Below are 27,157 nucleotides of genomic sequence, written 5' to 3' on the forward strand. Positions count from 1 at the left end.
ATTTTCTCGGTCTCTCTCTTCTCCGCATTACTACTTGGACTGTTTTTCCCCACGAGGTTCCCCCTCTCCCCAGTTACTGCCTCGTCTCACACCCGTCCCTTGCGCAGCCATAGCGCAATGATTCCTCGGTCTCTTTCTTTGCATTTTGGTACTCTTGTCTTTTGGGTTTAGCAGCTATCCTTTCCCTAATGTGGTACAGTATTATGCTGAAATATACTGCATTTCAGACATTCCCGCATGCGTTTCAGCTTCTCAAGGATTTTAATTGCTGCCTTTTTCCCTTTATGATATACTGCTGTTCTTGATGTGTGAGAATACATTTACAGAGAAAGCTCCTTCTGTATTTTACGTGTGCTTTGTCAGGAAGGCTATAATTTTGTTCACTTCCTTCCTTTTTCCTTCAAGTTGTTTGTGACAGGTCTTGAAACACTTGCACCTTATGTCCTCCCAGAGTAAGGTCAGAAACTGTCATTTATTTCAGAGTTGGCTCTAAAATAGTCTGCTCCTAATATCATATCTCGGGGTCTGCTGGAGTTGGGGCTCAGGCTCTGCGATAATTGTTGCATCTGCTTTTTCAGCTGAGGAAAAAGTGGAGGCTTGCTATGAATATTAACAAGCCACCCATCCTTTACACCTTCTGGGAACATACTAGTTCTTAAATTGTTTCTTCTTTTCATGGTTTTTGTGTTCTCCATTTTCTCTGCAAGCTCTTTTTTTACCAACTTCATTTCTTTCCCCCCAGATTTATTCCTAATTGGAGGCTTTTATCTGTATTTATACCTAGGTTGCCGAACCTATTCTCAGCTAACGTTGACTCTATCAAACGTTACCTTCTTGAAGGGTTTTAGGTGTCTCACTGCTGGGATTGACCCATAAAGGCCGCCTTTGTTTTCTGTTTCTCCTTCACTTGGCCTTTTCTTCCACATGCTCACCATCGTTGATACGAAAAGCCCAGGGAAATGCTGGGAGATATGATTTCCTCATGAGATTTTCCTGGGAAAATAACTTTGAAACCAGAACCCTTAAGTCCAACATCCCTTTCGTGGACCGGCGAAGCACTTCATGATGGGCAGAGTGGGAGGATGATTTTGCCCTGTACCTTTCCTTACGAACTTCACCTTTCCAACCCCGTCAGTTCTAGAAACCTTGTGTACTCTTTGTATTTTTTTTCGTGTCATGGTGCTGGGCAAAATTCAGAGACCCTTGGCCTACATAAAAATGTAAATTCTTGGAAAAACAGGTTTACTTGGAGGATAGTTTTAGAGACTTAGTAGTAAAATACATCCCCATCTGCTGGCAAGTGAAAATTTTTATCACTTCACCCACCAGTTATCAAATTATAGTGAAAAACCAAGGATCAAATGGAATCCCTGGAATAAAAGGGATTTGGGAATTTCAGAATCTGGTAGGAAAATAGCATCCTTCAGGTCAGTGAATGATGAGCCTGGCATGACTGCGGCGGCTCTTGGCACGTGGTGGGATCGCTGCCCCACCAGACTTTCTCCACGGGAAGCTCTATCCTATGGCCTGCCCAGGTTTTGTCAGGGCTAAAAGGAAGAAAAGGAGAAAAAAAAAAAACCCAAGGAGGGGAAAAAAACCAAACAAAGAGAAAACCGCTTGGATATTTTTCCTCTGCAGACATCTTGCTGCCCACTTCAACGCAGGAGGAGGCGTGTGATGTGATGGCCTTGCTTTAGAGAGGAGCTGTGCGCTCGGGGATGCAGCCCGGAGGGGCGAGAGAAGCGGTTCTGGCTGTTGGGGAGAGAGTTGTTTCTGTTTACGGCTGATTCCTGGCAGATGTCCCTGAACTCGGTTTTGTGCTTCTGCAGGAGAGTTAATGAAGTCCTGCAAGGGCAGGAGACGTCGTTGTTAGGAAGAGCACGGCATGTTCAGCATCCATTCGTACCACGGATAGAGCTGAATTCTTTTCTACTATTACTCCACTGAATGTAAATATCTCAGAGACATTTACATGGTATTTCTTTTTAAGTATAAAATGTTTTCATTCAAAAGTATCATAATTCTTAAAAGACCTGTCAGAGACTCTGACATGTAATTAATTTCTCTAAAGCTCTTTTTTTGAAAGATACAACTGCATATATAGAACACCTGCGCTTATTCACAACTCTGCAGGAAAAAAAGCCACATCTTCTTCGCTTTCTTCCCCCACTTCTCCATAAAAAGATTTGCCTTCGCTTTGAATGCTCCCTCTACCCTCATGATCTACAACAAATAAAAGCACTCGGTATGTAAAAGCTGTGTGTAAATAGGAACTGGCACATTGGGTTTTATCTGGGTGCTAGTGACCTTTTGTTTATTCAGCTTTAAGCCGAAACACTCTTGCAACTTTAATTACGGAACAGCTATCGCTAACCCATAATCTAGTCCATCTAATACAATTCCCATATGTGTAGGTGGGCTTTCAGTCCGTCTAGTAGGCTGTTTATTTTTACCTGGTAGATTTTTTTTTTTCTCCTCTGCTTGGGAGGAGTATATTAAGCTTCAACAAGTATAATGCTGGTGCCCAGGAAATATTAACGAGGACATGTTCAACTAGCTGTGGATATATATATATATATATAAGCGGCCAAGCACTGGATTACGTGGCAGTCACGGCTAGCTGGCTTGCTTTATCCCCTGTAAGCGCTTCCAGGGCGTCACTGCGACCATCACTGCTTCTGCTGGAAAATGCCGTGAGCCCAATCACTGCTGCTTCCCAAGGAAGCATCTGCAGAGAGTCCTCTCCGGGGGAGGAGATCTCTCCAGCAGGTCCCTTGGCACAGTTTCTCCGTGGGCCAGCATCTGGGGAGCCAGGGCTCTCCAGCTGGCGAGGCTGAATGGCTTGTCCTCTCCCCGTGGTGCCTCTGACAGCAGCAAGGTGATGGACCCCTACTCGTACACTTTGTAAACATCTATTCAGGACGGTTGCATGCTATACTGGGGGGAAACGGACATTTTCTGGCTGAAAAAGAAGCAAAGCAACTTGTTGCTTTCTTTGTAGAGGACAGGCATCGAGCAGATGCAGTTTCCCTCATGGTTGTATAAATTGGTGGTGTTTCCCCTTTCGCCTTTGTAAAATTAATGTTAGTAGGAACGTGCTTAAATCCATGCTATACAAAAAAGTGCCAGTTTTAAGTGAACATAAGGCCCATCATTTATGTGACTGGAGATGAATGTGGGAACATGTCCAGATGTTTTAGCTTTGTAATTCGGGCATTTCCTCCTCTGTTCTAGGTAAATAACCGGCAGCCCTCGATTTCATTTCCTGTAGGGAGCATTGCTCGTGTTACTGTTGCTTTACATACCCTCTTGAATTTATAGGAAGAGAAATAATGTGTTTTTACTCCAAAGAACTGATGAAGGGATGTTCTACCAGGATATTGCCTCTAAATATGGCTGGGAGCAGAGGGAGCTAGTGGGGCCTCAGCTGGGACATCGGCTTTCGTTCTCTGACCACGTCTGCTTCCACTCCAGTGATACCAATGCCCGTAAAACTTCTCAAGTATCATGTGGGTTTTTAAAACAGAACAAAAAAGTGCTTTGGGTTACTTGGCCATCTGGGCTGAGGACACCTGCTCACAAGGCAGTGGGAGGTTTACAGCGGAGGGTCCGTTTGGGGTGCTGCGTTTGTATTCTTCCAGACTTGTGCGTGCGATCTAGTCGCTAACAGCTTTTGTACAACCCCATTAGCACAAGCAGTGGGAAAATTGTCAGGAACCATGAGGAATGGAGAATTTTCTCAGCTGTGATGCTGAGGGTTTTTTTGAGGCACTTTGCAGTCTTTCACTTGGCATGAGTCGTAGGGCTGAAAGGGATTTCTCCAGGTCACCGAGTCCTGTGTATTGCTATCACGGGCAACTGCATCCTGTCCTTCTGTCCATTAATTTTTCCATCTCGTGCTTAAAACTAGTTGGATTATTGCGTAGCTCCACTGCTTGCTTTCTGCGACTTCTCCCCTTTGATCTCCTTTCTCAGCCAGTATCTTTTCTCTGTCATGCCAGCTGTGATCTTAGCAGACCAATGCCGTAAAGGACGTGGTGCAATCAGGAAAAGTCCTTCTGGATTCTTCCCTATGACTGAACCACCTGTGACCGTCCTTGAAGCACAGCCTGCCAAGCTGTGCTCCTGCCCTCCTCCTCCAGAGACCTGGAGTTCATCTGACTCCGCGTCTTTGACCGTCGTCTTCCACCTGCCATCCTCTTCCTCCATCCACTCCAGCTCCAGTCAAGTTCATAAACTTCAAGCTGGCGACTGATTTTCCTCCTGTCAGTTCTTCATAATAGCATGACCCCAGTTGTATATCTCTTCAATGGCCTGACGCCATCTGAAGCCCATATTCTCTCCCTTTTTTACTTCTGTCCGCAGATGGCTCTGTGTTTTGTGCTCTCCTGCTACCCGGTGTATTCTCTGCCCATCGCCTTTATACCCCAGGCCTCTCTCCGTTTAGTTTTTCTTCCCAGGGACCCAGCTGTTCTCCTCCTCTTTGTTATTCCCAGCCTTCTGTTTCTTCTTGTTCTGCATCGCGTCAAGCCCCTTTGTCAGCTTTTCTTTCGCAGTCGCCGGTGTTTCTCCCTGTCCCTCTTGGGATCTGAGCTTTCATGGTCACACCACTCCCAAAAGGTCCCCTTGTTCAGCAGGTCTCTGCAAACTTCAGATTGTCTGTCTCATTCGCACTTCATCTCTCTCTGACTGTATGTGAAGATCCCCTGTCTGAACTCTTCTGAGTTCTTTCCAGCTCGTTCCTAGAGCTCAGCTCTGCTCTCTGAGTTACTGCAGTCAAGGCAAATAGTCATCTGCAGGCACATTCCCTTCATTCCTGCATTTCGTCGTCTTCATTGTCATCTCCAGCCTTTGGATCGCATCCACTGGAAACATCCCTTCTGTGCTTCCCTCCCCCTTACGCACACACATCCCAAAAAATAGTAATAGGAGATTAAAAGTCCCACAGGTTTCCCCACGTATAAACTCTCTTTTTCTGCCTCCATTTGCTTGGCTGCCTGCTTGCCCTTTGCTTGCCTTCTCAGTCTGTTGCCCAAACGAGCCCTGCTCTCTCCTTGAAGGTTGGCCGTTGAGTATCTGTCAGAAGTAAGGAAAGGCAGAAGACTTCCTCATGTATCTGTTTGCAAACTGCAGTCAAACCACTGACTCCACAAACTGAAAGAGCAAGAAGCAAGCAGGCAGAGAGGCATGCAACCCACGCATAAGACCCTGCTCCTTCCTCCTCCGGTGGAAATCCCAGCGGTAATAGGATGATGCCTTCTTTAAAATGCTTGGGATCTTTCTTGGTGAGCTCGCTAGTGTTTTATATCCGCGTTGTTATTTTCTCTCTGGAGATGGTTTGTGCGCTGGAAGTGACAAATTTACATTATTGGAGAATTATTGTTTCTGCTTTTGTCCTATGTTTTATTCATTGCAAGCCATTACTTTAATATGGCTGTGATTATGTTACCGGTTGAAAACAGGCCACTTGTGGCATTTTACACCAAATCGCTATAAACCAGTACACCCAGGCAAAAATGAGGTCAACAAAGCCGTGCAGAGACGATGTTTGTGCTTCGGAGCTTACAACTGTGGGTCTCAGCTTATCGTACTGGTAAAACAAAGACTTGACTTGCAGGATGAAGCTTTCTACAGCAACACTGGATCAGCTCTTACCCCTCAACCTGGTTCCTGTGGGTTAAACATTGGACAGGGGGAAAAGTTCAGCAGTATCCTGATTTGGCTTAGATACTTGGATAACTTGAAATGTTGCCGTGGTTCTCCTGTGAATATAAATATTATTAAATATTTAAATGATGGTCATACTCTAAGTCCTTTCTAGGACTGAGGCTGTGTTTCTGTGAGAAAACAGGGCCTGTCCTTTGGCAGGCAGCAGGTTCAAACCAAACAAAAGCAGGTCCCTTTCACGCAGCACGGAAGCTGCCCGCACGCATTGCCGCAACATGCCGTGGAGGCCAGCAGCGTCAACAAGGTTGAAAATAATTAGGGAAACTAATAGAATAAATTGTGGCTGTAGTCTCTGAAGGCAGAAGGCCCGCAGCTACAGATAGTCGCAAGCAAGGCGTGATGGCAGGGTCTCTCCCCTTTTACTTTGCATCTGGTGGTGACCGTGCACGGATAAGCCTCTATCAGAGCATCACCTCTGCACTTCAGAAAGACGGTGGAGATCAGAGTACACAGAAATGTTGATTATAACCTTCTGTACGTTGAAGATGATGGTCCCATCACCCACGCCGAGTGCGTTGAAGTGAGCAACAGGTTCAGATCTGTAAACGTGCATAGCCAAATGTGCCGTCCTCCAACCCTTCCTGCCCGCGGCTAATTGAAATGGAAGATCTTTGCACATTTCTCTCCTACCTGGCAAACCATGAGGGTGTGCAAAACACATCTGCCAGGTCACAATCTATTGAAGCTTCTTACTCAACTCAGCTTTTCCTTCTCCCAGAGCTTCCTCAGGCAGCAAACAGCCCCCTCCCCAGAAGTCATGCTGGCCCATGTGTGGGGCCAGTGGTGGGTCTCTGGTCTCCTGAGAAGCCTCTGGCTCTCCTGAGGCTTAAGATACTTTATTAATATTTTCATTAATAGATATTTTAAACACTTAATTTATTAATATTTATATCAATTAAGATACATTTAATAGGCAGGAGATATTATCAAGGAGGCATGAAGTTGTAGGCTGTTACCGGAAAACGCAGAGCAGCTTTCACACTTAGAAGTTAATCTTCTTCAAGTTGCATGGAAATAACTCCCAACGATGCCTGATCTGTGCTTTGGCGTTTCGAGTCGCTCCTGTTACAACACGTCAGCGATGCTTCGGCTGGAGCTTTTCTCAGCCGCTGTGGGAGCCCGGGGTGATGGGGAGGGTGCGGGTGCTGGCGGGAGAGAGGGGTCTTACTGCAGCGAACCGACTTGCGTTTTGAGAGCTTTGAAATACGGATTTGCATCAAAGTAAAACTCTCAGGGTTAGTTAAATATTCCTCTAAATATGCAAAGGAATTGAGTTACTGATGCTTGTTATTCTTATCTTACTCTCGGTGTCACAACATCTTTAAGTTCAGTGAAGTTTTCACTTACTAAGACGGTTGTAAAGATTTCACGTTAATTAAGAGGACTCCACTGCAAATCTGAATATGGATGAAGTTCGGCTGCTGAACCCAGGGCAGTGAATACTGTGGGAAGATTAGGCATTGGCAAATGTTGATTTAAAAGAAAAAAGAACAAAACCAAATAAAAAACCACCTAAAACAATGCTTCAATCTAGTACCTGTTCTGTGAGAGAGAAAAAGTTGAGTTCAAGTTGCCAGAAGGAAAAAAATAGATTCTGATTTGAAGTTACAGTCAAAGAGATGAAATTCTGTCCATTGGGAGCACTGATGAGGGTTATCCCGTGCCACCCATGCCCGGGGACGCGGCCACGTCTCTCCGTTGCACGGTCTCCCTCTCCTTAGGCAGGCGATCGTTTTAACATGGGGGGATCTTCAGCGGAAGAAGGGAGAAGATCTGGGCTTGATTGTGATCTCGGTTTTGTTGCTTCGGAGAAGTACCATCAAGTCCAGTCATCCTCGACTGGTGGTCATACAACTGGGATGAAGCTTCACCCAATGGGGACGGTGTGGGCAGTGGTAGGCGTCAGGGGACGAGGCTTCCAAGGAAGGAGCTCTCGTGATGAAGTGTTTTGAGTGAAGAATGAGACTGGAGATATTTTTTCCCCCAAAACTGCTTTTTTGGGGAGTTTTTCATACCCGCCAGCACTTAGAAGACAAGCGCAGTAGCTGGTAGCTAGGGCGAGCAGTTGTCACTCGGGATATCTGCGTTTCTCTTCCAACTCCACCGCAGAGTTGCTGTTGTCTGAACTGGGGCGAGTCCTTTCCTCTTTATGTCTCTGCTCACCCATCTAGAGATAATAACGCTTACCTGCTTTTGCAAAGCAGTTTCGGGCGATGCGAAGGGTGCTGCAGAGGTGCAGAGCACCACTCCACCTTCTAAAGAAGGACTTTGGGGAAGGAAATGGCGATATATAGCATTTCAACCTTGCTGAAATACATTGGACTTGGCTTTTGGAGTGGAAAAGTGAAAATACGATAGCCTAAATAAATAGTATTTGTCCTCTTAAGCAGGGTAAGGGCAGCATGTGAGGGTGTGCGGGGGTTTGTTGTTGTTATTTTTTATTCATGGTTCCTTGAGCTGATTCTGGGAATTGTACTGACTGTGGTTATGTTTCTGGAAATGCGCAGGTTGGCCAGATGCAGTGGGGCATGGAGTGAACAGAAAGAGGTTAAATTGATGGATGACCAACAAGAGCAGGATTGTGCCTCAGAAGACCAAGAAACTATCCTGATTAATGGGGTGAAAGAAAATGGTAAGGAACTTAATTACAGTACATGAGGGAGCAGCAGCAACTTGCAAGCCAACTTATTTTCCTAATTTGTGTATTTAATTGTAGCGGTTTGCAGGTATCTCTGCAATGTGGAGCAGTAGGGTAAAGGGGTATTTTCTGCGCAGATGTCACTCCAGCTATGAATCTACCCCTTTTTAGGTCTTAGCAAGTACTGCTTTTGCCCATGCATGTGCATGGTTGGAAATGTTTATGTGCACGTGCAGTTTGAATTACGGATTTTAGTTTGATTTCTTAGGGAAAAAAGTCATACAAGACTACGTAGCCCCTCTGTCTGTTGGGAATCTTTCCCTCTCTTCACAATTACTTATGAACCCAGTAGCCAATCTCGGCAAAATTTGACTGAAGGATACTTAGTCCCTACAAACTGGGGAAAAATTAGAGATTGGGTAGAAGAAACAAACCCAGATTAGCACCCATGGAAAGGGAAGGTTGGACTTATGAGCTCGTTATTGCTTTTTCTGCGTGGCCCGTCAGCCAGCACGTGGGATCCCCTGGCCCGTAACACCCCTTCGGTGCACGCACAAGTGCTGCTGGCCGCAGTCGTGCTCCTGGGAGCCACTAAGATATTCCAGCTTCCATTGACATTGGTGGGGAAGGATCAGCCCCTTCCAGCAGCCTGCCCAAAATACCTAACTTCGTATCTATTTAATCGATTCCATGCTTGCTTTCAAAAGAAATAACTAATTAGGACTAACAGCGCTCTGCTGCCTGAAAACCTGATTGAAATAAATATGCCTCTGAGCATCTTCTCAAGTCATTTGGACTTTAGTTGCTAGCCACAGTAGATGCAGTGGCAGTCCAGCGTTGAGGCAGAGCTTGACATTTTCATTCTTCACTGTGTTTTTATGTTTAATTTCATGGCTTTTTACATTTTCTATTGGCCTATAAATCTTGAGAGAGAGAGAGAGAGAGAGAGAGAGATTTATATATAAATTTGACTCTATTAGATATCAAGGACTTGGTCCTCTGACATCTTGCATGTTCAAATCCTTCTGTCGTCTGAAAACAAGGTGTGTAGGGGCAAATGTTGTTCTGGTTCATTACCAAAAACCTGGAGCAACTCCAGACATGCGGGTGCCCATGAGGGCCCCGCAACACGTGCTGGTGGCAGGTGAAGTGTACACTTGCGCTTGCCCCTACGATGTAATTTTGGAGGTATCTGTCTTTGTCAGCCCATCTCCTACGTGACTACACATGGTAAAGCTGCAGCTGATGATAGCTGCTGGAGCTGCAAGGAGATTTTCTAGCCATGGTCCCCTTGTCTAATCTAACAGGCAGTAAAATCAGTGCTTACCTGCTCAGTAAAGATGGGTGATTTCTAGAACCTGATACCGCTTCCATGAAACTCAATTAAACGGGGCTTAAAAAGTGCTTTAATTAAACATTGTTGTGTAGGAGTTGCTGCTGAATCCAAAGCAGTGAGCCAGCAAGTAGCTCTGATGCCACCACCTCCCCGTTGATGGCACTGGGGATGGGGCTGATGCTTTTTGCCTCCTCTCACCCTAAGTATAAATGGGTGCTGGCCGCAGTGAATCCGGAGCAGCCCTTGGGCTGCTGCGGTGCCCAGTTAGGGCCTGGCCTCCCTTCGGAGCTGATTGACAGCAGGATGCTTCAGTTTTTTCCCCGCTCAGGCTGCCCGTGTGCTCTTGGATGGCTGTTGAGTTAAACCGGGAAAGGTGGTTTTGCTTCTCCAGCATTTTCTTTTTTCACTGTAGTCTTTTGGAGTATTGTTTACTTTAGAGCATCAGTTGAACGTGCGCCTGATTTTAGGATGATACAAGCCCTAGGAAATCAAGCTTTGGCATTTGTATTTCACAGGAGTTAAGTTCACTTACACAAGTATAAACCTAAAGAAACACCCAGAGACAGTTTATTTTATATAATAGTATCTCTGCGTGTTGAATGCAGCATTTGAGACTGAATTTCAGCTTTCTACCTCCCTCTTTTTTGAGTCTTACAGCATTCACAGACATTCGTCTTTTATCCTCAAATTTTCCATGCTTCCTGTCAGCTCCAAGCTGATTTTTATTTTATTTTACTTCTGAAGTGGAACTGCACTGGTTAATTTGTTTCGGTGCTTAAGGAAAAAGATACCACCCCTGCATTTCTGATCTAAAAACTGGTGGGAGGGACTCGAAAATCAGCTTTTTTATTTTTGTATTTTTTTTTTAACCCTGTTTGAGGGAAGGGAAGCAGCACAGATTTCAAGCAAGTCAGTCTGGTCTTTTCCAAGCCACGCATGTTGAAGATGTATACAGGCATTGCATTGCACTACTGGTTTGATTTGTATAGTGTTTGGAAAGTTGTTTAAAGTCCTTAGAGCGCTGCGTGGCTCCGACTGCAGCTTGCTTGTACTGGCTTACGATTTTACCGATGGCTCTGTCCCGAAGGCCCCTGTAGCACAAAACTGCCGGGAGCTTTTGGGATGAGATTAGGGAGATTTTGACCTCCTCTAAGTTCTACGCTCGGCACAGGCAGGCAGCCCTCCGTCGTATCCCTCTCCTTTTCATATTGCCTACCTGCAGGTGGGAGCCCGGCTCTGCTCGGCAGTGCCGGCACGGCGGCACGGTGGGCATTTCATCGTGCCGGTGGTACGTGTGCCTACATGAGCCTTCCCTTACCAGCTGGTGTAGGTTGGCATAGGTGCGGGAGGAGACTTGCTTTTCTATCAGTTTTGAATAAAAGCACTTGTTGCGGAGGGTCGCAGCAACCGTGTAGGTGCCAAATCCCTTCGGATGCCCCATTTCTTGCGACAGCCTGGTGCTCCAGCTGAGTTTTAAAGCGCTTGTCCCTCCTCGCAAAGCCTGCGCTGCTTCCGCTCTCGCCCCCCCCCCAGCCTTCAGTGGAGCCACCGAAAAGGTAAGATGTGAGCCGCTACAAAAGCACCAGGCTCAGCTCTAAGTCCGCAGAGGTCTCCGGCTGGTGTGAATGCGCACAATGGTATATATTTTTTTAATACAGAGATATCAGAGCGTGTTTGTGGATGAAAAGACATCGTATTTAAATTTCAAGGGTCGTATCGTCCGTTGAGGCAGAAGTCAGATAAAAGTATATTCATAACTTTATTCTGCCATAAAAGAGTGCGACAAGGTAAAAATAAAAAATCCTTAGGTTAAAAAAAAAAATCCTTACATTATTAAAAAGGCATTTTTAGAGATTAAGGAAGAATGGCAAAACCCACAATGATTCTAACAATAATTTCTTTAAACTCTGTGTTACCGTCTACTTTCCCTTGGCGTAGACAGTGACAAAAAGACTACTGGGTTTTTAAAAATAGCCATAACTTTCTGACTCTTGAGCAGTAATACAGTTCAGGTATGTTTAAGCTGCAGACGCTGCAGGGGGGATGCTTTGTTTCTTTAAGAATCTTATTTTTCCATTAATTTTTTCAGTGTTAATGGGAACATTTTTATTAGGCTTGTTTTGTTTTTTAATAACCTTGTCAGATTTGAAAGGCAGTATCCAGGTAACAGTATGTATATGAGGAGGAATGAACGGATGGTTTTGGTTTTTTAAACGTACTCTTGTACCTCTTCCAGCTGGCTGCAGGGGGGAGAGCGTTTACCTCTCCCTTCCTTGCACATCACCACGTTAATTAGATCCAGAAGGGAAGGATCGCGCTCTTGCGGGAAGGGCATCTGCCGCTTCCCAAAGGAGCGGTTGGGAAAAGTTGCCACCAAACCCCAGGGAGAAGGGGAGCGGGGTGGCGAGCCCGAGCAGAACTGCAAGGGTTGTAAACCCCTCTCTTTTTCTTTCTTTCCTCCCTCCCTTTTCCTTACCCCCCTGCCCCAGAATCGCACGCCCTGGACGGCGATGAGAGGCCTTGCACCGCCGCCGAGGCCGCGGTCACGTTCTCAGCCTTGACGACAGCTCAGAAGGAAAACCACGCGTGCCACCGGGCGCTGCCTCCCCTGACTTCAAAGAAGCCCTGCTTGCTGAGCCCCCCGTCGCCTCTGAGGCTCACGGATGTACCCGAGCACGCCTCGGATGACTCCTCCGCCCACGCCATCTCCCTCACGTCCTGCGTGACAAAGGGCATGAGCTCCTGGTCGCTGCCGGGCGACTGCGAGAAGGCTCCCTTCACCATGATGGAGCCCGGAGGCATGTCGGCGTTGACGGGTGACTGCTTGATGCAGCCGAGCCGGACCTGTCTGGGCTGCTTTATTGAATCAAAGGACGGCATTGATGCAGAGCCGGGAATAAGCTTGAAAGTGGGGGATATAAATAGGGATTATGACACCTGTTCGGTCTCTGATATAGGGATTCACTGCATGAGCACAGGAGAAACCATGAGATACGGGGATCAACTGCTTTCAGACCAGCTTTTAAGCTTCCCTATGCATAAATCGAGGGCAGCGGACAAAAGAGATGCAGAAAAATCTGACAGTGATTCAGAGGACCCCACTCAGAAAAATTATTACGAGGGATTACTATTAGACAAATGCAATGGTGAGGAACCTTTACTAACAAATCCCAACCAGGAATGGGGCTATTTTGAATCTTTCATTAGTGAAAGTAAAATTGAGCTGCTTGACCTCTGCTCCAAAAATGAGCTTTCTGTAAATCTGTTTTCCGAGGAAGACGTGGATAATTACATGTTCGATGACGACGATTCCACCTTGGGAAGCGATGTCTGCTCCCTAAAGATTAGATACGAATCTTTCCAGGACAACGTGCGGGAGAAGACCACCACCCTACAAGAGGACGCTCAGTTCAACTTCTTCCCCAGCGTGTTCAGCAACTGCACCAAAAGGGACAGCAGGAGCACCCTGAAAAGGGGGCCCAGCGGTGCCACCGACCCTTCTCAATTCAAATCTGAAGAAGGCATCATCTGGGGGGAGGAGGAAGAGGATGGCGAGGAAGAGGATGGCGAGGAGGAGGAGAAAGCTGCCTTAAATAAATCTTGCAACAGCACGGAGATGGTGCAGTACGTGGGCTCCAAGAGGAGCCACTTCTTGGACTCGGTGAATTCCACGGAGGACTCCGGGGAGTTCAGCGACGACAGCACTTGCACAGAGTCCTCCTACGACGTGCTGCGGGATATCAAGGACTGCAGCCGGTACCTGTCGCGGGACCACTCCGGCTCCTTCATTCAGCAGAACTACGGGTTGCGGGCGAAGAGGAAAGTGCGATACAGCGACGACTACCTGTACGATGTGGACTCCATCGAGAACGAGAAGATCCTGGACAAGAAGGAGTGGCTCCCGGATGGGCCCAAGGAAGAGGACGATGACGAGTGGTGCCCCAAGAAACGGCGAAAAGTGTCTCGCAAGGAGCCCCCCGTTATCATCAAGTACATCATCATTAACAGGTTTAAAGGGGAGAAGCATATGCTGGTGAAGCTCAGCAAAGTGGATGCCAACGAGACAACTGTTACCCTAAACGAGGAGCTGCTCAGTAAATACAAGAAGCTGGCCCCACTGAAGGGCTTCTGGCAAGAGAGGCAGCAGAGCCGGCTGGATTTGCTCAGATCGTCTCTCTACCACAAGCAGAATTTCTATCTTAACGGCTCAGATGCTTCGTTCCTCCCTCACCCACGGAAGCGAAAATGCAAGCTAGCAAACAGGCACCGGATTCAAAGAATTAAAGCCATCGAGCAATCAGTGAACAAGCTGGGCTCTTGCTCCGCTGATCACAAGCAGCCTTGCAGCAGTAAAGAGGACACGGGCCTGAAAGGGCTGCCGGCGTTAGCCATCGCCACTCCCAGCTGTGCCAACGGATTACACGTACATGACATCACGGGCATCGCCGCCGTGAAATGCAAATCGCAGGAGCGGGAGCACAAGGGGACCGAGAGGAAAGTGCTCCGCAGAATCAAATTCAAAAGTGAAGCCAGGTTGAAGTGCAAGAAGATCAAAGCTGCTACCAGTACAGCGGAGGGCTCCCCGGCGCTGGAAAACCAGGACTCTGCAGCGCGTCTGAAGGACGAAAACGTTCCTTGTGCTTCAGACAGCTCCCATCTCCCGGAGTGCCACGAGGATAAGGTTGCTAAAAATTCTCCTTTCCTACCATCCACCTCCTCTTCAGACAAGCCTCTGCCATCTGCTAATATCACCACCAATGTACCCCTGATCCCCGGAGGGTATCTGCAGACGTTGTTAGATGCTTCTGATTTGTCGAGCAACACCGGTATCTCATACTTCGCCCAGCATCCCTCCGAGCAGCAGCAGCAGCACCCGCTCCCCAGCATCGTCCCGGCAGAAAAGCCCTTCCCGGCTCTGCAGCCGGCGCAGAGCTGCGTGCTCTCCCCGCCCTCCGAGTCGGAGCTGCAGCAGTCGCCCGGCCACTTGGAGATGGAGCAGAGCAGCTTCGGTAGCATGTGGCCGGCCAGCAAGGCTGCCGGCAGCAACCGCCAGGACTTCGCCGGCGACATGCGGGAGGCGGCCAGGCTGCCAAGCGAGTTTGGCGGCGGCGGTGCCACGGGTGCAGACGGCCTCCCCGCCTCTGGATATACTCAAGTCAACCTGAATAGCAGCAAATTGCTATACCAAAAAAATTACATGCCGGATAGCCAACAAGTGCAGTCTGATGATTCTTATCAGTCATGTCATTTTAATAATGGAGAGGGGCGCTTTCATTTCCAACGAGGTACACTAAGTACAGATGATGGCAGGCTCATTAGTTTTGATTCAGTGGGTTCATTGTCAGTTAGTTCTAGCAATTACAGTTCTTTAAGTTTAAAGTCTTGCGAAAAGGACAGCGAGGATGATATTAATGATGATTTCTTGGCCCACTGCAGTCCCAAGCTAGTGATCCAGCAGAGCATAGATGAAATCACCCCTTTGAAGGAGTCCACGGACCTTTTAGACATTTCCAACTTCACGCCTGATAAGTTCCGCCAGTCGTCGCTTTCGGAGATGTCCCCTCCGGACACTCCCAACCTGTCCCCGCAGATAGCTGGCTCCGACGCCAAGCCTCTGGGCACCCTGAAGGGCTTTCAGGAGAGCCCCCAGGCTGCCCTCAACAGCTCTGAGAAGGTCAAGTGGAACTGTGGGGTCCTGCAGACCGAGGATCAGGCAGATAACGGGTTTGCTTTAAATAATCACCAGTTCCAGTTCCATATGTTCAACGATGAAGATTCTGTCAGCCTTCTCGAAAAGAGTCCATGCTTGTCAACATTTAATGAGCCATCTGGTCAAATTAGCACCAATAGCAAAGTGTCAAAATCGAAGAGGAAAAGTTCATCCAGCAAGAATGTGGGTACAAACCAAAGCTCTTCCCAGAAAGCCACCCGGAAAAAATCGCCCAAAACCAACAAAGGAACCGATAAGCCGCAAGGGAAAAACTCCAGGCAGGCGCCCAAATCTGCCAGGAAAGGGAAAACGGCGGTGGGAGTCAACGGCGAGAAGGCTCCAGCCGTTGGCGGCAGGGCGGTCAACCAGCTGAGCAACGTGGCCACCGCCACCAAGGGCCTTGCCGAGAGCGTTCAGCATTGCAGCCCGGCCGGGGTGAAACTGGGCAAGCACAACGGGCTCTCCGGAGAGTGGGCGCTGGGAAAAGAGGGGGGCGCGGGCTGGTCGGAAGCCAGCCTGGGCAACGCCACCAGCCTCCTGGACGACGATCAGAGGGAGTTTGAGGAACCTTCCAACATCCTCTCCAACATCGCGTCGGGAATGGCGGATGTCCAGAGGTTTATGATGGCCTCCATCGAGCCCTTGTGGGGGCCTGTTGGCCACAACAGCGTTCCAGACATATTCCGGTCACCGGAGTCCAACAGCCTGAAACTGAAAACTCTTAAAATTTTGGCAGGGACGTCCCAAGAGTCAAAGAAGAAGGCGAACGGCGGCTCGCCGGGGGCGGCGAAGAACCACAAGTCGAACAACAAGGGCTCAAGCAAAAACGGCAAAGCCGCAACCTGCGACCCCGGTCGCCCCAACTGCTCGACCGGGTACGCCACGGACATTCACGCTCCCTTTTTTGATAAAAACTATAGTAACCTGAGCACTTTAGGCAATAACGGACCTACCCATAAAAAACTCTACCGTCATAAATCCAGTTCGAAATCGCTGAGGGATGAGAACTGTAAAATAAAGCGAACGGACCGCGAACAGCCCCACAAGGACCCCCCCGTGACAGCTGCTTTTGAGAAACTGAGGTAATGCTGCACCAAACTGGCTGGAATGCCCCTTAACCTCCCTCCCACCTGCTAAGCCCGCTGTTCCTCAGTTTTTCCTTCCTGAAAGCAAAAGTTGCATGAAAAAAAGACGTTCCCCTTTTACAGTTTTGGTTGGTTTTGGTTTGGGGGTTGGTTTGGGGTTTTTGTTTGGTTTTGGTTTTTTTTTTTTTAAATGCATGAAAATACTTATTACTTGCAAGCTACCTAAAAGAATGACCAATTTTCTGGCTTGGCTGGGGTTAAAAAAAACTAACAAGGCTACTCTTTTCTGCTGTTTGGCTTCTTCAGTTTTTAATTACTTATTTATTGGGGGGAAAAAAAAAAAAACCCACATGATTACACGCTCTTTTTAATGATTTTGACGAGGAAAGACTTTTTTTTTTTGGAACATTTTGTAAAAAATAAACCACAAAAAAAAAAAAGAGGTTATGCATCCAAAAGCCAAGATCTCAAAACTTAAAGGCTCTTTACTTTTTGCAAATGAGAACTCGTTCCTAATTGAGCTTCACGTGGCAATTTTGAGTGCTTTCTGGCCCCCTCTGCTGTTTATCTCCTAACCTGCATCATCTAAAGCTGCATCTTCTGTACCCACCCGCCTTTAGCGCGTACGCTCCGTCGTGGTGACTCCAGACGAGCTAACTAAGATGGCATCAAATGTTTGATTTTTTCCTGCAGGGAATCAGACTCCATTCTTCTTAAAGCAGAAACAACATTTTTGGGTTTTCCTGTATTTGAAGAAGAGACTCCCTTTTCTAGAAAGACGGTTGATGTTTGTTTCTTTTTTTTTTTTCGGTTGGGGTTTTTTTCCCGTCGGTTCCTTTTCGAAATCTGCCTTGTGGTATGTTGAAATGTAAGTGCTGAAATGAAGAGTTTGAAATTGTGGGAATTTTATTATTTGAAAGCAAACCTAATCTGGTATTCTCTGTGAAAGACTGTTTTAAAAGTCATACTGTTGTACAGTAGTTTATGCACTATTACCCACAACAACAAAAAATTGTGCCAAACTATGAACAAGTGACTGTATTGTATATATTTTTACTTCTCTATCAACATTGGGTTGTGAGTGTTTTCTGCAGCTATGCCTTTTGGTTTTACTAGAAACATTCCAGTTGTTAAGTACTAACCACCCCCCTTTGAAAGCACCTGTAACTCACGATGAAAATGATATTGTTCACTTATACAACTTACCAAAAGTTTTATGGACATGACTAAAAGTGTGCCAAATTTACTTACCTCATTTCATGGATTCACCCTGTGGTTTAAAGCTCATAAAGGGAAAAAAAAAAAAAAAAAGAAAAAGAAAAAAAAAAGGGAAAAAAAAGGGGAAAAAAAAAAAAAAAGAAAAAAGGAACTTTGAAACCGATGCTGGGAAATGGTTAATGTCCTCTCTTTGAAACCATGAGCAGAGAAACTTAATGGTGAAATGTTGAGTTTCATTATAGGAGAGAGTTGAAATGGTGGAGGAGTTCAGAAAACCACTGACGGTAAGTTTGCCAGGAACTCAAGTGTCTGCATCTAGAGACTACAGAACAGCTGCTTTTCGAGTGTCTGTTTTCTTAAAGCAAAACCTGTAGCTGAAGATCATTTGAAATGCAAAGTCACATTGCTAATTCTTTGTATCTCAGTTTTATATATTTTATAAGAACCTGGGATAAATTCTAAAATAGTTATAAAAACAGAACTAATACGTTTCATACATTTATTGCTATTTACTTTTCCTTTGAGTAGTTTCTTAAACATTTTCGATGCAGAGCCTGTCAAAAGCGCTCTCCTGTCATAGCTTTGGTGTTTCCTAAATGTCTAACCTTGCGATGCCAATATAGTTTGAACTTTCAAAAGCAAAGTCATTAGTTTTAAATACAACTCTGACCCTTTTCTTTGATTCAGTTCACAAGATGATAAGAAAAAAAACAAACCACAGAGCTATTTGTGATCTCACCGAACAGGGCCGGATCATACATGACTGGACTTTATTAAGACAGCGTTAAGTATTGAATGCTAAACGTATTCTCAAAAGGCCTTATTTGTAACCCTACTCACCACACCCTCGCCCTCCACGAGAATAACAAACCCAACAAATATCTATTTTCCTTGTGCAACTGAGAGCCTGTGCATTTTGCTGCTGATTTCTTATGAAACCTTGATATGCAAGAGCCCTGCTAACTGGGAGCTATTGGGAGCAGAGGGATGCGAGGCTTGGACATGTTTATGCAATAGCAAACGATGAGGAAGAGGAGCCTTAATAGCAGTCAGACAGATCACGTTCTCGACACGGTTGTGAGCATAGAGGTGGTGTTTCGCAGAGGAGAGGACTAGACTCGGGTTTCCTTACAAGTAGGGTTTTTTTCAGCCCATGCGCAAGGCAAAACAGCAGAATTGTTTTAAGTTAATTTAGCAAAAAAGCAGACTGAACACTTAAAATTGAAGTGGAGTTGCAGAGTGTTGATTTAGAATCAAAATGTTTTCAGCGTTTGTAGATCTTGAGGTATAGCTTAGGCTCAGCTCTGCAATCCCAGAGAGAACAGCACGGTAATTGCATGGCATTTTATTTAACAGATGAAAGAAGGAACTCTGAAAAAATAGGAATTCTGAAAACCATCCTATAAGTTCATTTATTCCATGAAAAAATGAAATGCTGGCGTTGCCCGGAGTGAGTTGCTCTGGATGGGAGCGGTCCCTGGGTACCCTGCGGGTTGCAGTGGGTGGGAGCAGGGTGCCGCGTCCCACCCCAGCTCTGGCTCCAGGAGGGAGATCCAGAAGATTCTCAGGATTTATTTTGGAGACGAGAGCTGTGCTAGGGCTCCATCCCTGGGCATTTGGCTTGCCTGCAGCCACCACGCTCTCCCCTGCTTCCCCAGCAGCTGTCTTTTCTATTCGTAGGGTCATCAGATACTACAAGCTCCGGCCACTGCCGTGGTGTTGGCATATCCCGTTTTTTCAGCATTCCTCCCGCGTACTGCAGGATGAGGGGCTGCCGGCTCCCTCCTTTCGGATGTTCAGGCTGCTGCTCCTACGGAGACAGGTCAGGTCCAGGGCTGGGATCCGGCACGGCCCTTCGTTTTGACCCAGAACCATCATTTGAAAGCACATTTTGACTGGCCTGCACTGTGCTCGTTATGCTTAATATTATGAATATGGGACTCGTAATAAAATACCTTGTAGTGAACCAGATAGCAATATTTATTGCATTCGAGAAATGTGCAATAGGGCATGAGGATAAGGCATAAAACGTATCAGCTATTTTATTATATGTTGGAAATCCATGAATACCCAGCTAGGTGTTTCAGGACAGTGTTAATCACAAATACCAGCTGCCTTGTTGCTCTCTCCTTCAGTCCTGTCGCTCTGATTTCGCTGCCGTCTTCGGTTGTCATCCCATGTCCTCCCCAAAAATCTCTGACCGGGGAGATGTTAAAGAGCCCGGATCCCTCACGGTGTGGCAGCGGCCCTTCTCTGCATCTGAAAAAGTGATCCCTCTGCTGACTGACCCCAAAACTCAGAAATTGCCTTGAGCCAACCATTTGCCCTCCTCACTTTTGATCTTCACAGGATCATAGAATAGTTTGGGTAGGAAGGGACCTTTAAAGGTCACCTACTCCAACCCCTCTGCAATGAGCAGGGACAGCTTCAACTAGATCAGGTTGCTCAGAGCCCCGTCCAGCCTGACCTTGAATGTCTCCAGGGATGGGGCATCTACCACCTCTCTGGGCAACCTGTGCCAGGGTTTCACCACCCTCAGCGTAAAAAATTTCTTCCTTAAGTCCTTCTCCGCAGGGCTGCTCTCAATCCCTTCATCCCCCAGCCTGTATTAGTACCAGGGCTTGCCCCGACCCAGGTGCAGGACCTTGCACTTGGCCTTGTTGAACTTCATGAGGTTCACATGGGCCCACTTCCCGAGCTTGTCCAGGTCCCTCTGGATGGCATCCCATCCTTCAGGCGCGTCAACCGCACCGCTCAGCTTGGTGATGTCTGCAAACTTGCGGAGGGTGCACTCGATCCCACTGTCTATGTCATCGATGAAGATATTAAACGGTACTGGTCCCGATACAGACCCCTGAGGGACACCACTCGTCACTGATCTCTGTCTGGACATCGAGCCGTTGACCACTACCCTCTGGATGTGACCATCCAGCCAATTCTTCATCCACTGAACAGTCCATCCATCAAATCCGTATCTCCTCAATTTAGAAAGAAGGATGTTGTGGGGGACCGTGTCAAAGGCCTTGCAGAAGTCCAGACAGACGATATCCGTAGCTCTTCCCTTCTCCACTGATGTAGTCACTCCATCATAGAAGGCCACTAGGCTGGACAGGCAAGACTTGCTGTTGGTGGAGCCATGCTGGCTGTCTCGAATCACCTCCTTGTCCTCCATGTGCCTTAGCATAGCTTCTAGGAGGATCTGTTCCATGATCTTCCCAGGCACAGAGGTGAGGCTGACAGGTCGGTAGTTCCCAGGGCCCTCCTTTCCACCCTTCTTAAAAATGGGTGCAGTGTTTCCCTTTTTCCAGTCACCGGGGACTTCACCTGACTGCCCTGACTTTCCAAATACCATGGAGAGTGGCTTGGCAGCTACATCAGCCAGTTCCCTCAGGACTCCGGGCTGCATCTCGTCGGGTCCCTTAGACTTACCTACGTTCAGGTTCCTCAGGTGGTCACGAACCTGATCTTGCACTGGGAGGGACTTGGCTCCCCCAGTCCCTGTCTTGCGGTCCATCCACTCGAGAGGTGTGGGAAGAGAGGCTGCCAGTGAAGACTAAGGCAAAAAAGTTGTTGAGTACCTCAGCCTTCTCCTCATCTGTTGTTACCAGTTTGCCGGTCGTGTTCATCAGGGGGGTACGCTTTCTTTGACCTTCCTTTTCTGGCTGACATACCTATAGAAGCCCTTGTTGTTACTCTTTGCATCCCTTGCCAAGTTCAGCTCCAGCCACGCCTTGGCCTTCCTGACCCCATCCCTACACAACTGGGCAGCATCCCTATACTCTTCCCAGGATACCTGTCCCTGCATCCGCTGCCTGTGCATTTCCTCCTTACCCTGTCGTTTGACCAACAGGTCTCGACTCAGCCGTGCCAGTCTCTTGCCTTCCTTTCCTGATTTCTTAAACTTGGGGATTGAGAGCTCTTGCGCCTTATGGAAAGCATCCTTAAAGATCTGCCAGCTCTGTTCTGCTCCCTTGTCCCTCAGGGCAGTTTCCCAGGGGGTCCTATTGACTTAACTCCTTGAACAGCTGGAAGTTTGCTTTCCTAAAATTCATCTCCACCTTGCCTATCACTACCTCAAGGTTTTCATCACTTCCCACCTTTGCCTCATTCCTTGCCGGTCAAGCTCGCTTTTTCCACTTGCCCTTCTTGTCAGTATTGGTGACTTCTTGTTTTTCAAGGCGCTGCTCCCAGCTGTGGGAGGACCGGGACGTTGGTCCCATCCATCCCTGCCCACCATCCGCGCACCCCCGGGGCTTCCCGCACCTCCCTGCGTTGGCTCCCATCTCGGCTCCTCCTCTTGCCCAGTCCCCGTGCGCTTCCAGCCTCCTCTCGCATCTTCTAGTTGGGCTCCTGGCTGTTTGGGGGCGACTAATCCAAGCCACGCAAAAGATGTTTATTCCGCAGCATCCCTTAAAATGTCTTTTCTACTTTAGCTCGTTTCACTCCTACTCCAGAGGCGTTCCACTGGACGCCGTATGAGGGGACTGGTGTCAGTGATGCTGCTCTCCTAAGCCGCGCTGTGCTGGCACACTGCGGTTTGGGCGACTTATAATCGGCAGCGAAATTAGGAAGCAGAAACCGGCCGCTTGCAAAGGAAGGTCCTAAAATCCATCCGAGAGCAGACCAACGCGGGGCAGTTCAGCATGAGCCCCTGGCTCTCGCTTCACCTCCCAGCTGGAGGCAGGAGCTGCCTGCGAGCAGGGGAAGGCAGCACTCGCCGCCCTCCTTCCCGCAGGAGCGCAGGTCTCCCACCGTACGGGGAAAGCATCCGTTTCCCTGCGGCGACGGAGGATGTCCTGCAGAAAGAAACCCTACAGCGACCTAGTAGTAGCCAGCCCACCCGCGATGGCCATAGTTTTGCTGGAGGTACTTGCATACAGAGGTTTTGTAAATAGAAAAATATCAGTGATGGGGATTCACATAATCGTGTTTTTTTTTTTTAAATCTTACCAGGTTTACATCTTGCTTTTCTTAAGCATAAGAGGGGTTGTTTGTTTGTTTGTTTTTAAATGGCGTGAGAATAATGACTTGTGGACCAGATTTAGCCGGGTGTTTCGGGAGGAGGAGGTCAGCAGCAGCAGCACGCAGGGCTGTCCCTTGCTGGCGCTGCGCTGTCCTGCCGAGGCCAGGTCTGCGCGGAGAGAAAAAGCCAAGGCTGGCTTCAGCCCGGCGGTGATTGCTTTGCGAAACCATGGCTGCGCGGCTTGCTTTTTTAAAAAGTCAGGATCGCTGTTATTTTTTTCGGCATTATGGCTCGAATGAGCCATGAACCAAATTAAAGATGTTTTAAGCATTTTCATCCTTTACCTGCTGGACCATATTCTTCTTTCCCTGAGGTCCCGATCTAGCAAAGCACGTAGGTGGGAGCTCGCTCCCAGGGGCTCCTGCTCCCTAAGTGCTTTCCTGGATGGCAGCCGGCCGTTGCTGTTAAGTCACGAGAAAAACTCCCTTGAAGTCAGTGTAAGTGAGAAGAGGATCAGGTGCGTGGACTTCAGTTGGTGCAGGATCAGGCCCTCGGTCTTACTTTCTCAACTCGGTGTGTTGGACTTTGCCTATGCAGCTCCCAGGGGGTCCAGTGGAAGTTGCATGGTTCAAGCCGCTGACATCTATTTGAGAATGTGCCTCTTTATCTCTTCAGCGTGTGAAATAATGCAAAAAAAAAAAAAAAAAAAAAAAAGAAAAAAATATAAAATAAACAAAGTATGACGTCTGTGGTAGAAGCAAGGCTTTTCAAATCTGTTTCTCAGGTAAACAAGTGACACTAATGACAGTGGAGTAACAGCCATCTAAGGGAATTGGGATCTAAAGCCGGAGGATGCCCTCCATCTCGCAGGATGCTTGGGTTGCCAGACACGTTTACTGAGCCTTTGAACACTTGGTGCAAAAGGAAACCAGAAATAAAATTGGTATTCGCCACTACCCTTCGCTAGATAGACAAACGTCCATTTCAAAAGCACAAAGGGAAGACTTAAACACAGACTAAACCACACACACACACAAAAGAAAGGTACCAGTTAAACTCCTTTTGTCTCTTACTCCCAGTGGGAAGCAGGGTAGAAATCCAAGGAGCTGCTCTGTTCCGCTGCCCGCGGCGCCGGCCGGGGCATTTCGACTGCTGCCTCCAGAGATGTGAATGTACTGCTCCTTGAGTTCCCTTCCATAGAACTAGAGGCACCTCGTTAGGAAGTTGCTCCTGTTTTATGGTGCTAAAGAAAACTTTTATCCCCCCCTTGAGCATTTAAGAACTATTAAATGGCCCTTTTTATGAATGTAACATATCCATTTCTGTTCCACATTTTACACTGCAATTTTAACATGTTTGGAAATGATTTGCCTTTTTTCTTTTAGAATAAGCTTTATAAATATTCTGTAGAGTCAATTGAAGTATAATTCTTAAGGATCACTCTAAGACGCCTACAAAATCTTGTATATTTTTAAGTGTGCCAATTTGTAAAATATTTTGTAAGTGTATATTTTTCTTAGAAAAGTGCTGTGAAGTGTTTGTATGTGTGAGGTTTCCCTTTTTTTGCACCTTCGGGTGTTAATAAAAGGATGTATACTTAAAAGTTTCTGGTTTTAAAAACCAAAATACAAAGAAAAAAATTAAACTTTTGTTGGGAATTTTGTAATAAAAAGAAATGTTGTGAAAGAGTGTAGTGATATTGTGTAAAGGAAACTGGAAAATTTGTGAGCGCTTTGCTGTTTTATAGATCCTCTTGTAAATTATTCTTGTAATATTTTGGGTTTTGTTGTTCTTGTTGCAAAGGTTTTAAATATTTGTGACTGACTCTGTATGGTGAAAACGTCATATTGTTAACTTGCTGAGTTTTGTTATATTGTTTATGGAATAAATAAAAAAATTAAAAATCTCATTTTAAGATCATATATGAAGAAGAAATTAAAACTGCCATTTATTGAATATTAGGAATCGTTTCTTTAAACAAATCGTTACTGTAGATGAGGATCAGTCTGGCTGCCCCCTCCGCGCACGCTCCTGATCCCAGCCCGCCGGTTTAATTGGGCTGATGTTCGTTACCGTGAAGCGCGTTAGAGACGGAGGCGCGGCTGCGGATGGGACGAAGTGGGAAAAAGCGCTCGGATCGCTTCTGCTTTAAAGAAGCGTGCCTGGTTTTAATTGAGAAATGGAAACTTCATCGCATCGACAGAGAAGGAGTTACCGGTTCGCCTTCCGAGGGCGTGGGGATGGGGGAGAGCGGGGTCCCCGTCCCCTCAGCGTCCCGGCAGTGCCTGGAAGCACACCCCCGGACCGGCCTTTTCCTGGGACGGAGCAGGTGGGTGCAGTGAAATGCCCCGCAGTTCTGAGCGCTGCTGTCTTCCTCTAAATTTTCTTATGGAAAATGCTTTAAAAAAAATTATTATTTTTTTTAATTACCATTCCTTTCATTAGCACTTAATGTTGACAGGAACAATGCCGGGGGGGGCATTAATTTAGTCTGAGGTCTTTCCAAGCCCTGCCAGTAGGAAGCAGGACACGGGCACCGTGTTCAACAACCAGATCCCTTCGCGAGGGGGTGGGAAACGATCCCCCAAAAGCAGACCTGGTACCCCTACAAGCTGCCTAAGTTCACAGACTGGTTTCAGACGAGCACTGCCTCCCCAAAATTGTGCCAGACGGGTGCAACGGGGCACAAGATTTCAGTGCTTCCCACCGGTCGTGTGGATCCCGATGCCGGGAGCCCAGAGCAGCGAGCGGGGCGAGCGCTGGAGCAGGGCCACTGGACGGGGAAGGCTGTCAGCTCAGCTTTGAGAAGGACCGAACCCGATCTGGCACCGCAAGGGTATGCTGTCTGGTAAGTAAAACGTGTAGAGGGGCTGGGCCAAGCCCATGGCCACCAAAACCATTCAGTCTGCCCTCCTACATGGCATCAGTCCACGACCCGTGGACTGGAAATAGTTCTAGCTCCTTAGTGCAAGGCTTGGATAGAAGTCTTGGGGACAGACTTTTTAGTAGGGCCTGTTGCCATAGGACAAGGTGTAACGGTTTTAAACTGAAAGAGGGGAGATTCAGACTAGATCTAAGGAAGAAATTTTTTATGATGAGGGTGATGGAACCCTGGCACAGGTTGCCCAGAGAGGTGGTAGATACCCCCATCCCTGGAGACATTCCAGGTCAGGTTGGACGGGGCTCTGAGCAACCTGATGTACTTGAAGCTGTCCCTGCTCGTGGCAGGGGGGCTGGACTAGGTGACCTTTAAAGGTCCCTTCCAACCCAAACCACTCTGCGATTCTATGAAATTGGTGCGCACGCAGTGACATTGCAGCAGTGCAAGGCAAAGGATAGCGAGGCAACACAAACGCTTTCCCTGCGCATCCCCGGCCCCGCGCACACGGCTCTGCAGGGAAGGTGCCAGCAGGAGCCCTGCGAGCGGGCGATGCTGGAGCGAGGGGCGGGCGGGAAGGCTGATGTTTCTCTGAGCTATTATTGCCGCTTGTCTCCAAAATCGGGGTTATGTTGCTCAAAAATGTGCTTTTGAGTCCCTGTTGCAATCTTATGCTTTCTGCAGTGAGACCGAGACGCTGACACAGCCCCGCGGCTGGCCCGGCCGCCTGCCTGCGCGGCTGCGGTGCTGGCAGGTACTTGTTCGGTGTAAGCGGTACCAAAATTTGGGGTGGGGAGACGTGCTGGTGTGTCCTCCCCCGCCCAGGGAGGACACCCATCGTTGGAGGACAGAAGTTGCTCTTTCAGTTTCTGACCCCCTAGGTCCCAATAAGATGAGTATTTCTTGGGAAATACCCATTTTCTTGGGAAATACCCATTTTCTTGGGCTCTTTCATAGCTGGCTTGCAGGCTACGAGCTGGCACGGCCGCCAGCACCCTTCCCACTCGGAAACAAAGCTCAATGCCAAAGCCCCGAGCTCAGCAGCTTCTCCGGCTGCAATCGCTCCCGCGTGGTGCGGGCAGTGCCTGTGGTCTCCCTTGACTCCCATCGATGGTTAAGGCTGTAGTTGATAAAACCTCGGCTGTTCCTCAAAGGGACTATACCATCTCGGGGGCTCCTCTGCTGCTGTCACGGATGGCGGCTGCTTCCATAGAGGCTTTTTTTCGCTTGCTGCAGCATCCCGCCCTCTGAACATCCCTATGGATGCAGAAGTTGCTGGGAGTGGGATGGAGCGGCCTGTTCACTTTCCCAATTTTTAACTCCAATCAAGCATTTAGTGGCTGTGCGAGCGGTGCTGCCCCTGCGTGGGGACCAGCCGGAGGTTTGGCGCGGGCATCGGGCTAGGGGGGGGTGAACGTACGTAAGGAGTGGTGATACGGCTGGAAGAGGGATGCTCAGGGATCAGCTCCGGAGCAGAGGAGTGACAAGAAACACGCCTTAGTGACTGGTTTCACATCCAGTTGCATTAAAGAAAATGGGCTTTTGCAGCTTGTTTCCAGCTACCCTGCCTCCAAAGCCGTAACTCTGCTGAACTCGGTGAAT

At 47.7% G+C, this 27,157-nt stretch overlaps 2 protein-coding genes across 4 annotated transcripts in view; one reads left to right on the top strand and one right to left on the bottom strand.

Annotated features, from left to right (window-relative positions):
- The window catches only part of SLC16A2 (solute carrier family 16 member 2), a 437,579-nt gene that overhangs the window by 317,538 nt on the left and 92,884 nt on the right, over positions 1-27,157 (bottom strand). The window lies entirely within an intron of this gene.
- On the top strand, positions 8,284-17,773 carry NEXMIF (neurite extension and migration factor). Its single transcript, XM_050901501.1, has 3 exons — positions 8,284-8,359; positions 12,191-16,493; positions 17,190-17,773. Exons 1-3 carry the CDS (start codon positions 8,284-8,286, stop codon positions 17,359-17,361), a joined length of 4,551 nt encoding a protein of 1,516 aa, XP_050757458.1. The 3' UTR covers positions 17,362-17,773.

Source organism: Gymnogyps californianus, chromosome 9 (genome assembly GCF_018139145.2).
Source record: "Gymnogyps californianus isolate 813 chromosome 9, ASM1813914v2, whole genome shotgun sequence".
In the NCBI taxonomy this organism is placed as follows: domain Eukaryota; kingdom Metazoa; phylum Chordata; class Aves; order Accipitriformes; family Cathartidae; genus Gymnogyps; species Gymnogyps californianus.